The sequence below is a fragment of the Vombatus ursinus genome, unplaced genomic scaffold (genome assembly GCF_900497805.2).
Source record: "Vombatus ursinus unplaced genomic scaffold, bare-nosed wombat genome assembly UNPS02014841.1, whole genome shotgun sequence".
NCBI classification, from domain to species: Eukaryota; Metazoa; Chordata; class Mammalia; order Diprotodontia; family Vombatidae; genus Vombatus; species Vombatus ursinus.
In genome coordinates this window covers 18,633,201-18,646,239 of record NW_020954619.1, presented here as the reverse complement: position 1 = coordinate 18,646,239, position 13,039 = coordinate 18,633,201, and the positions used below count along the sequence as shown (strand labels likewise).

Sequence of the window (13,039 nt, the reverse complement as noted above, 5' to 3'; positions counted from 1 at the left end):
ACATAGCTCAGTACTTAGAGGCAGCTAGATGGCTCAGTGTATAGAGGACTGGGCCTGGAGTCAGAAGACCTGAGTTCAAACATGGCCTCAGACACACAGACCTGCTGTGTGACTCTGAGCAAATCACTTAACCTCTGTTTGTCTTAATCCACTGCAGAATCCACATGACTTAATCCACATGAGTGAATGTCTGAACAACAACATAGCTCAGTGTCTGGCAAGTAACAGGCATTTAATAAATATGTATTGATTGAATATGTTGAATATAACTTAAATGCAAAGATGATATTATATGGGAATAAACATGTATTGATTCCTATAATATAGTTATATACAATATAATATATATAATTATTCCTATACCATATATAATATATTCATATAGTATAGTATCTATATTCATGATACAGAATTATCAGCTTTGCATTTAAATGTATATTTAAATTTAAACATAAATAAAAATAGATGTTTACTCATATACTATAGTATACATCAGAAATGTCAAACATGTGGCCTACAACACTACCAAGTGCTGCCTGAACCAGATAAAAAATGTAACTGGGAAATATTTTAATAAAATAAACATAAATACAATAGAACACAGATAATGTTAAGATGTAGTTTTCTAAGTCAATATAAAGCCCATAGAGATCCTTAGATATGGTTTCATGGTCCCCATTTCTGTTTCAGCTTGACACCACCGGTGTGCATGTATACTACATATTCTTCTAGATACTATATAAACTATAATATAGCACACACACACACACACACACACACACATGCATATATATATGCATACACATATATACGAATACTATACTAAAATGAGTAGTTAAATTCCATAAATAATTCAGCAAGACTTTCGTCTTTTCAGTTGTGTTTGATTCTTTGTGACCCCATTTGGGGCTTTCTTGTTTGTTTGTTTTTTTGGCTAGGCAATGGGGTTAAGTGACTTGCCCAGGGTCACATAGCTAGTAAGTGTTATGTGTCTGAGGTCAGATTTGAACTCAGGTCCTCCTGAATCCAAGGCCGGTGCTCTATGCACTGAGTCACCTAGCTGCCCCTATTTGGGACTTTCTTGACAAAGATACTAGAATGGTTTGCTATTTCCTTCTCCAGCTCTTTTTACAGATGAAGAAACTGAGGCAAACAGGGTTAAGTAACTTGCCCAGGGTCACACAGCTACTAAGTGTCTGAGGTCTGATTTTATCCATTGTGCCACTTAGCTGCCTTCAGCAAGACTATTCAAACTAAATCAATAAGTATTTTAATAATCTAGGATTTAAATGAAAAGATGAATATAGAGAGTATAACAAAAATTATGTTGGAGAACAAAGTTCAAGAGAAATAAATGAGAGAGAACAGAGGCTGATAAACCTATAGAGAAACCTCATGCTTACTTCTTCAAGAAGGGAGTTAGGAACATGGTGAACAATGAAAAATAACACAAAATTTAAAACTGACCATATCTTGGACTGAAAATGACTGAAGGATGAAGGAGTCATATCTGCACCAAGTGCCTGTGTATAATCAGACTTGTTAGGGCAAAGATTAAAATCAATGTCAAATTAAAGGACAAAATGAAAGGAAGATACAGCCTGTAGTCAAAGTAACTCTAGTCTAACCTATTTTAAAAGTTATTAATGTGGGAAAACGGGAAATAGATAAAAGATGGACATCAACATAGAACGTCACCATTTTTAAGGAAGCTTAACCAAGGTAAATTAACCCCAGTAATGATGTATAAATATTGCCTCAATTTGTAATCACTTGATCTCCTTGCCAAATATCTGTTTCACCTCAGACTGGAGGGAAAAATAAATTTTAAGTTAAGCCAGAACATTGCCAAAAGTACTTAGAAGTGAAACTCGATGAATGAAAAAGATCTGTCCACCTTTCTATGATGAACTATTTTCTCCATTAGTGTTCCATCTTCCTCCTTTTGACACCAAATAAAATAAGTCCAATTTTTCTTGCACAAAAAAGTCTTTCAAGTCCTTGAAAATGGCTATCATATCCTTCCTGACCCTTCTCTTCTCTGGGCTAAAAGATCCCTAGTTCCTTCAACTAATCCTCACATGGCATGAACTAGACAGCAACCATTTTGGTTGCCCTTCTCTGCATGTTCTCCAGCTTATTAATGTTCTTCCTAAACTGTACTGTCCATAATTAAGCATTATATTCAAGGCATAGTGTGACCAGAGCAGAGAATACAATAGGACAATCACTGTCTGATTCCCAGAAGCCAGGCCTCTCTTATAGTAGCCTAAGGTTGAATCAGCTCTTTGGGCTACCATATCACACTGTTGCTTCACATTGATTTCTGCAGTACACTAGAATCCCCAGATCTTTTTTCAGACAAATTATATCTAATTATGCTTCCAGTCTCCTTGTAGTTAGGTTGGTTTCTTGAACCTACATGTAAGACTTAAAATATATTCCTATTAAATTCTATCTCATTAGAGTTATACCAGTTTTCTGGCTTATCAAGATCTTGAAGCTAACACTATAATCCAACATGTCTATCTCACTCAGCTTTATGTCATCTAAACATTTGATAAGAATGTAATTTATGCCTTTAGCCAAGTCACTGATAAAATGTTAAACAGCACAAGCCAAACACAGATCCCTTAATGCCAATGGTACCAGTCACTACTGTCTTATCTCATGTACCTGTTGTGCATCACATCCTCCTGAAAATTTTCCAGGGAGGAAAGTTCCCACTTTGCTAAAGGCCTTCCTCTAGATATTGTGATATTATGTGCATACCAAAGGAGCTGTGAAACATGAGGTTTGTCCATCAACTGCTCATTCTCATTGCTTGATTCACTCCATCTCCCTTCCTAGGTATAGGATCTCTAATATTATATGTACACTTTTGCACATATACATACAATGTATATGCACAAATGTATTTGTACATGTGTACATGTGCAATATGCATTTGTGTATATCTACAATATATGGGCAGCTAGGTGGCACAGTGAATGGAGTACTGGGCCTGGAGTCAGGTTGGCTCATCTTCCTGAATTCAAATCCAGCCTCAGACACTCATTAGTTGAGTGTGACCCTGGGCTAGTCACTTAACCCTGTTTGCCTCAGTTTCTGCATCTATAAAATGAGCCGGAGAAGGAAATGGCAAACCACTCCAGCAGTATCTTTGCCAAGAAAACCCCAAGTGGGGTCATGAAGAGTTGGACATGACTGAAACAACTGAATAACAACAACAAAATATAAACAATATATACCTCGATGTACACAGTTGCACATACCCTACATATGAGCAGATGTAAGTAAACACATAGCAATGTATAGTATTAGAATTTTCTAGGCTGAGTCTTCTTGGGGGAATTGTATTGCCTTTATGCTGAATCAAATATCTGAACAATATAATAGATTTTCTCCTTCAGGCAAAAGAGGGGTAAAGTTCAATAATAAATTAGGAATTACTACGGCTAAAGCAAGGAGAATAGTTCAATCACTAAGAAATCTACAGGGGCTCGGAAACTCAAACATGTTCACAGTGAAGCCATTAGCTATGTTCAAGGCCTGTTCAATTGGCTGTTTTAAACCCATAACTAGACATTAAAATTGGAATAAAGATTTTAAAAGCTATTAAGATGATTATTAATATCTTAGTAAGTCAGCCTCTGAATGTGATTAACCTAAAACAAAACAAAATAAACCAGGGAATAACTTAAGTGCTTAAAGAATCTTTCTGATCTAGTCATGAGAAAGCAAACAGGAAAGATTCTGTCTTCTTATAAAAGCAATTTGTTAATTCTCATTCCTAATTCTGGTTTGTTTATAGCAATATATTTCCATTTAAAGGTAATATAAGAACCATTTTAAAAAAACAACAACATAATGAATCATTAATTAAAAGCAGAAAATTCTATCAGGCCAAACATTCTGATATTCTTGAAATGTTAATTTATTAACTCAAGGTTAAAGTTTTAATTACTTCAAAACAATGAGGAATTTAATGCTTCTTTTTAAAGTTGTCACTATCTGCAATCTGTTCTGAAGGGCACACTCAATTTGTTTTGTTCTAAAATATTTGCTTCTTTGCTATTTTTAGTTTGTGTGATATATTATAAAATTGAGTTTTTGTCAATTCCTTCATTTACTTTTTTTCAAATATTTGTCAATGATTATCTTTTTTAGTTAGCACAATTATATTAAGCTGGTAATATTGAATAAAAATATATATGCATTTGCATATTTAGTGTTTTCAATGTTTCTTCACTTAATTTACTTTATTAACAAAAGTCATCCTAGTGTGCACACTGTCAAAATTTTGGCTGTAATTCTAAATTTTGGATGGAAACAATGGATTCAATTATATTTTAAAGTTATGAAGGCTTCCATTATGAATTCTTCAATTTATTTCTTCTATCATGATGTGAACTCATGAAGTATTTATTCAAATGACTGAAATTTAAACAAACCAGCTAAATTTCCAAGTATTTTGTAACATATAATATGTTCTGGCTGCTCGTTAACTGATGACATTCACACCTAATTTCACTGGGCTGAAAATGATAACCATGTTAAGTACAAGTTCTCAGCAAAAGTATAATTATAAGAATATGACCTCCACCATGGATCTCTAATACCCAAATCATGCATAACATGCATAATCAACCACCCCCCTACATACACAAAAGCAACCATAATTTTTCCTCCTTTTAAAAAGCAGAGCAGCAGAAATGATTGGTATTCAAAGGCCTCTATAAAAGGGACAAAGAGGCTGCCCCACTGAGGATGGTTTTTAATGAAAATATCCTTCCTTAGATCTATTATACATTTCAGGCCTAACTTGCACAGCCTTTTTTTTTTTAACTGCCAACTGAATTAACGATTAGGGTTTTTAAATGTAGATCTTCCAAAATCTGATCCTTTAGCTTCCAACAGTAAGTCCGTATCTATTCTTCCTGTTTTCAAACGGTCCCAACAGGTCAAAACAGAACTTAGAAATGAAATTAATAAGTTGAAAGAAAAAAAACAGTTCAAAGGTAAAAATAAAGTTCTTTTGGAGACTTTGAAATCATCTAATTTTTAGAGTTAATATGGATTACATAATAATATAGCTTTATTTCTTAAATTACAGGATATTATACACTGAGTGAATAGTTAATTTTGGGCATCTTGCCAACATTTAAAAGCCTGCCCATTGAAAGTTCTCTTTAAAAATATGCCATTCAAAGTTCATCATCTATAGTACCTGGTTCTTGAGTAACATCCACCTTTCCCACACTGACATCAAGTATTTCACCACTTTTGGCAAAAGTCTCCCATTCTGATTCAGTCTGAAGGCAGGCTGGACACCATGGAGCGTAACTACAGAGGAAAGAACATTTCATCAGCACACAATGAAAATGCACCTGTGAGAAAAATAAAGACATGTAAGGCAGTTTATATTTATTAAAAAATGCATAGAAAAATAAATATAAAAACAAAATTTTCAGAGGCAGAAAAACAGGAACACAGATTTGTCAGTCTATGTCCCAGTGTAGTCACACAGAATATTTGCTCATGACAAGGTTTTTGGGAAAAGAAGAACCTTACCATGCTTTCTTTGGTGAACCTAGACTTTGTCAAAGTGAAAACATGGTATGTAAGTAATCAAATTTATCTGATGTGACTCCATGGTCAGAGGAACTGTGTTCAAATCCCAACTGATATATACTACCTTTGTGATCTCAGCCACGTCTCTTTCTCATCTTTAAAATGAAAAGTCTGAAGCCTAGCAGCAAGAGACAGAAAGATAAATTCCATTTAAAATAACTATAGACACGGGGCAGCTAAGTGGCGGGTGCAGCAAGGTGGCGCAGTAGATAGAGCACCGGCCCTGGAGTCAGGAGGACCTGTGTTCAAATGCGGCCTCAGACACATAATACTTCCTAGATGTGTGACTCTAGGCAAGTCACTGAACCCCAACTGCTTCACTAAAAAAAACAAAAACAAACAAAAAAAGTAACTGTAGACAACATAAAATATTTGGGAATCTACTTACCAAGATAAACCCAAGAACTATATGAACACAACTATAAAACATATTTTACACAAATAAAGTCAGATCTGAACAACTGGAAAAATAGCAATTGCTCATGGGTAGGTCTAGCTAATATAATAAAAATGACAATTTTACCTAAATTAATTTACTTATTCAGCACCATACCAAACTACCAAAAATTACTTTATAAAGCTAGAAAAAATAACAAAATTCATCTGGAAGAACAAAAGCTCAAGAATATCAAGGACAGGGGTGGGGAATCTGTGACTTCAAGGTCACATGTAGCTTTCTAGGTCCTTGGGTGCAGCCTTTTGACTGAGTCCAGGTTTTACAGAACAAATATTTTATTAAGGGGATTTGTTGTGTGACATTTGGATTCAGACAAAGGGCTGCATTTGAGGACCTAGAGGGCCTCAAGGCCACAGATTACCCACCCCTGAAAGGAAATTCATGAAAAAAATGAAAAGGAAGGTGGCCTAACTGCACCAGATCTAAAACTATATTATACAGCAGCAATCATCAAAACTATTTGGTACTGGCTAAGAAATAGAATGGTGGATCAGTTGAATAGGTTAGGTACATAAGACACAGTAGTAAATGACTACAGCGATCTACTGTTTGATAAACTCAAAGACTCCCACTTCTGGGATAAGAACTCACTATCTGACAAAAACTATTGGGAAAACTAGAAAAAAGTATGGAAGAAACTAGGCATAGACCAACATCTTACACTGTACACCAAGATAAGGTCAAAATAGGTACATGATTTAGATATAAAGAGTGATACCATAAGCAAATTAGGAGAACAAGGAACAGTTTGCCTGTCAGATCTAGAGAGAAGGGAAGAATTTATGACCATATAAGAGTAGTGTTAACTTTAAAATGTCATTATGAAATGCAAAATGGATAATTGTGGATTATATTAAATAAAAAGGTTATGCACAAACAAAACCAATGCAACCAAGATGAGAAGGAAAGCAAAAGATGGGAAACAAACAGCAAGTGTTTCTGATAAAGGCCTCATTTCTCAAATACATACAGAACTGAGTCAAATTTATAAGAATACAAGTCATTCCCCAATTGATGAATGGTCAAAGGTTATGAATAGACAGTTTCCGAAGAAACCAAAACTATCTACAGTCATATGAAAAAATGTTCTACATCACTACTGATTAGAGAAATGCAAATTAAAACAACTCTGAGATACCACCTCACACCTATCAGATTGGCTAATATGACAGAAAAGGAAAATGACAAATGTTGGAGAGGTGGGAAAATTGGGACACTAATGCATGTGGAGTTGTAAACTGATCCAACCATTCTGGAGAGCAATTTGGAACTATGCCCAAAGGACAACCAAACTACATACCCTTTGATCTAGAAATACCACTACTAGGTCTCTATCCCAAAGAGTTAATAAAAAGGGGGAAAGGATCTACATGTACAAAAATATTTGTACTAGCTCTTTTTGTCATGGCAAGGAATTGGAAATTGAGGGGATCCCCATCAACTGGGGAATGGATAAACAAGTTGTGGTATATGAATGTAATGAAATACTATTTTGCTCTAAGAAATGATGAGCAGGAGGATTTCAGAAAAACCTGGAAAGACTAACATGAACTGATGCTGAGTGAAGCAACCAGAACCAGGAAAACACTGTATACAGTAACAGTGACATTGAGTGATGATCAATTATGACTGACTTAGCTCTTCTCAGCACTACAATAATCCAAGACAATTCCAGAAGACTGGCAATGGGAAATACTATATATATATCCAGAAGAGAACTATGGAGTCTGAATGCAGATTGAAGCATACCATTTTCACTTTTTTGTGTGTGGCTTTTCCCTTTTGTTCTGTTTCTTCTTTTACAACATGACTAATGTAAAAATATGTTTAACATAATTGCACATGTATAATCTATATCAGATTGCTTGCCTTCTTGGGGAGGTGGGATGAGAGGGAAGGAGAAAAATTTGGAATTCAAAATCTTATAAAAAAAATGAATGTTGAAAACTTTCTTTACATGTAATTGGAAAAAATAAATGCTCAAAAAAAAGGAACCTGGCCTAGAGAGACTCTGACATCCCTCCTGTTTTTATGATCCTATAAGAAGCAAATGGTATTATTTTAGTCACTTCACAGGAGAAGATAAAAGAGCTTGGCAATTTTCAGGGTGGCATATATCCCTGACTCATTTATCCTGAACTAATGGAGGTTAGTTCAGTTTCGAAATGACTGTTCCTACAAGTCTAGACCAGAGTAGATCAAAGGGATACAACTCAGGTTTGCCTGAGAATAGGACTTGGATTTCTGGACCATGATAGGACTCTGGTCAAGGATGGTATATACCTAACAAGAACTGGTTTTTAAAATGTACTTGCTTAGAATCTTTTAAATCTAATAAAAAAAATTTAAATTACAAAGGGAGGAGGGAGACAACTGTCTATTATGTAACAATCAAGCTAGACACTATAGAAAGTAGCCACAAGATATATAAGAATAGAAGCAGAGGCTTCCAGAAATTCACATGAGACCAAGTAAAAGTAAGTAGATAGCAATAAAATCCATGGCCTCTGATGTAGATGCTGATACACTAACGCACAAAGGATGGATGACAAGCAGGGAAAACTAGAGACTATTACAAAAGAAGGAAAGTTTGACCTCACAAAGATTTTGTGGAATGAGGCCCATGACTGGAATATGGCATAGAAGGGTTTGCCTTATTCCAAAGGAATGGAATATTCCAAAGAATTGGACGGGGATGGAAGTGGAGTTAAGGGCTGTATTTTAAACACATATGTTTATGCAAGGAAATAGAGGAAGCAGAGAAGATAAGCACAGTGAAGAACATTTTAGTAAAGATCAATGGACACAGAAAGAGAAGCATTATTGCTATTAGCATATACTACATATCACCTAGACAGACCATAAGAGGACACAGATGAGTAGTTTAAGAAACACCAAAATCCCAGCAAGACAACATGAAATTGAAGTGGTAGGGAACTTTACCTAAACAGACATCTGCTGGACTAGACTCTATGCCCGAATCAGAGTAGCTGATATTTTCTTAAGTTGATTTAATGATAATTTTATTTTTGAAAATGTGGACAATTTGAATCGCCAGTGAGGAAGAGAGAGGCACCACTGTGCAGTGAACAGAGGTTCACTGTGCCTTTACTCTCGGTGCCCCCCCAACAATTCTCTAAAATTCTAAGTTATACAGCAGTGTGCAAGCCAGATGTTACCTATTCTGATGAAATTACAGGTCCAGACTAGGCCAAACAAGGAGGAACTGATTGCTGGGGGGCAGTGAGTACTCCATCTTAGAACAAAGTAAAGAAAGTCACATCAAATCTTATGCAAACCATGGATTAAAAAAAAAAATCAAGTATTTCCTAAAAGGATCCCAGGACCTAAAAGTTTACAGAGGAAGTCAGTCCAAAAGAGTTGAAAAAAAACTCAAAAATGAAAATCTGAAGATACAGAAGAGAAAAAATTATGAGGAGGAGCAAAGAGGAGGTGATTGTTTAAAGAGATGAATGTGAATACAAAGGGGAACTCATAAATCAATTCAGATTTTTAAAGACATGCAGAAGACAAAGACAGGAAACAGGATTAAATCAAATGAGTTCTTACAGTCAGGGTCACATAAGAATATTATCTAGAGTACAAAAACACTGAATGAATTAAAGTTGGCAAGGAAAGCTAGAGATTTTTATTGTCACTTCTTTTTAGTCACATTGGGGGAAAAATAAAGATAAAAGTAAGGATAAGATGGCAGCTAAGGGTAGGTGGCATGATGAAAATGGGCGATGAGAAGAAAGAGCTATTCAACCCTTATTTTGCTTCTGTTTTTTTTCTCCCAAAGAGCATGATATTTAGGATGAAAAGGACAGGGGAAAAAAAAGAATTGAAAATAGGTATTTGAAACTCAAAATAATTAGGAAAATACTAAGAGAGCACCTAGGTGCCCTTGATGAATTCAAGTACCCAGCCCTGATGGAATATAGCCTAGAGTTTTGAAAAAACTGAAAGGGATAACTGCTGAACTATTAATTAATCTTTGAAGGATCGTGGAGAACTGAAGAGCTATCACAGCATTATAGGACAAATATTTTGCTTTTCAAAAAAGGTTAAGTAAACAAGGATTTATTAAGCTATGTCTCATTCCTCTCCAGGCCACATTCTGGAACTTCCTCCACCATGCTAGCCAATGGCACTTTTGTTCCCCCTCCTACTCCCCAACTCTGCTTTCAGCTTCCTTTTGTGCAGTCTTCCCTCATAAATTGTTAATTCCTGGAAGGTCAGGGATTATCTTTCTTTCTACTTGAATTTGTATTCCCAGAACTCAGCATGGTGCCAGACAGGTAGAAAGAGTTTAATGAACATTTATTGACTAACAGTCTGTCTACTTCCCCTCAGGCACTCTGCCAAGTGTCAAAGATTCAAAGAAAGGCAAAAATGGTCTCTAACCACAAGGAACTTACAATCTATTGGGGAAGACAACATGCAAACAACGTGCACACAAGATATATGCACCAACTGGAAATAACCTAAAAGGGAAGGCACTCACATTAAGGAGACAGGAGAATGTAATCTTCAAACTACAGGCTGAAAACCTTGACTGACTTCAGATAAAATTCTACAACACATCATTAAAGAGATAGTATGTGAACACCTAGAAAAAAGTTGGGGCTACAAAGAGCCAGTATGGCTTCGTGAAAAACATCTTGCCAGACCAGCTTCAATTCTATTTTTGACAAAGTTGTCAGTCTAAGTAGATAAGAGATATGTTGTAGATATAATTTATGTAGATTTTCTTGAAGCCTTTCAAAGTCTCTTTTATTATTAAGGGAAAAAAATAGAGAAAAATGATTCAATGTCAACTTAGGAGGAAGCCTTTAGTGGAGAATTGTAGGGATCTGTGCTATCTAACATTTTTATCAGTGACCTGGAAAAGTTATAGATGGCATATATGTACCACATTTAAGAGAAGAAAGAGAGTTGGAAAGGATAGCTAACATGCTGGAGAAGGGAGACTGGATCACAAAAGATCTGGACCATATAGAACTTGACTTAACTGTCCTAATGAAAAAGACCATCCACAAATATTTTAAAAGTATATTAAGTGGCAAAAACTTCTAATTTACAGAAAATATAATAGCAAAGAAACAAACATTTTTAGAAAAATAAATTGAGACAGCCTTTCAGGATAGGTTGATGTAGCGAAAGTGAGAAGGATAAAATTCTTCAGTGTTTAGGAATAATTAAAACTTAACCTTCAAATAATAATTGAACATTTCAAGAGTATATAGATGATACATTAGAATTCTCTACTTCTAATTAATGACTCATTATGTTGTCTTTTTTTAATGGTTCATACATTAACTTTGAATAGGAAACATAAAGTGAGAAGTGTAAATTTTTATGCTTGTGATTAAAAAAATCAACTTCACATACATAAGATGGGGGATATGTCACAGAAATTCATCTAGAAACAGCTAGTGGATTGTGGGCATCATGAGTCAAAGGTGGGATATACCAACTCCTAAAACTGTTGCTCCACATCAACCTCCAAGATAGATTAAAAAAAAGGGGGGGGGGGGGATTCAATGAACCTGTAAGTGGTGGAGACTGAAGCTTCTATTGAAAGTAAGATTCAATTCAGAAACAACCCCTACAATATTTGTTCCCTTTAAGAACCACCACCAGAAGACTCTGGGAAGATGGTGGAGTAGGTCAGAAAATTCCAAGCTCTTCGGATCTCCCCCACAAATAGTGCCGCAAGGCGAACATAGAGCAGTAAAAATAAGTAAGAGTAGGGGCAGAACAGTGGTCCTCCTGGGACAATTGGAGAAGATGTGAAGAAAAATCCCAGGATGAACTGTGGTCCCTGGGTTAGGTATAAATATCTAAAGGCTAGTTCCACTAAAGCTGGGATTCAACTGGGTTGGGAAGCAACCTTCACTCCAACCAGAGGAACTTTTACCCCCAGGACAGTGAGGGCAGTTGAGAATCTGGGTTGGGAACCTCTGCTGACAAGGAACGCCAAACCCAGCGGGGCGGCAGGGGGGGGGGGGGGGGGGGGGGGTAGGTTGGAGAAGGAACCAGCACATATCGGATGAGTACAGAAGCAGTGGGGCAGGTTACTCACAGGAAGCTGGAGGCCTTGGTTTCAGTTCCAGGACAAAGGGGAGAACTGGAGGATCTGATGCCAGAGTCACCATCTCCTATACCCGAGGACTAGAGGTGATTACACAAACTAAGATGCTATAAATAAAATTTTTAAAAATGAACAGGCAAAGGAGAAAGAATCCAACCATACAGAGTTACTATGGGAATAGAAAAGACTGGGGTTCATCTTCAGAGGAGGATACTGAAGCAAAGAAACCCTATTCTACCACACAGAGTAACATCAAATGGTCACCTGCCCAAAAAGAATTCATTGAAGAACTTAATAAAGACTCTAAAAAATCAAATGAGAAAGACTGAGGAAAAATTTAAAAAAATATAACAATCAAAGAAAAACAAAAATAATTATGAAAAGAAAGTCAACCAATTAGAAAAGGAGATGCAGAATCTTAAGGAACAGAACAACTTGAAAATAAGAATCAGGCAATGGGGTGGGGCAGCTAGGTGGTGCAGTGGATAGATAGAGCTCTGGCCTAGGAGTCAGGAGGACCTAAATTCAAATCCAACCTCAAATACTTGACACTTAGCTGTACGCCCCTGGGCAAGTTACTTAACCCCAATTGCCTCATCAAAAAAGCAAAAAAAAAAGAACTGGGCAAGAGGAAGCCAGTGAAGTTACAAGAGATCAAGAAATAATAAAACAAAATAGAAAAATGAAAAAAATAGAAAATGTGAAACATCTCATAAGAAAAACAACTGATCTGGAGAACAGATCAAGAAGAAAAAACATAAGAATAATCAGACCACCTGAAAGCTAGGATCAAAAAAAGAATCTTGATACAGTAATACAAGAAATTAAAGAAAATTTTTCTGAAACATTAG

General features: G+C 35.9%; 1 protein-coding gene across 1 annotated transcript in view; it reads right to left on the bottom strand.

Moving 5' to 3' along the window:
- The window catches only part of TMX4 (thioredoxin related transmembrane protein 4), a 100,150-nt gene that overhangs the window by 63,697 nt on the left and 23,414 nt on the right, over window positions 1–13,039 (bottom strand). Inside the window, exon 2 of the mRNA XM_027840370.1 lies at window positions 5,231–5,346. Within this exon, the coding sequence (XP_027696171.1) occupies window positions 5,231–5,346 (116 nt within the window). The remainder of the gene's footprint in view (window positions 1–5,230; window positions 5,347–13,039) is intronic.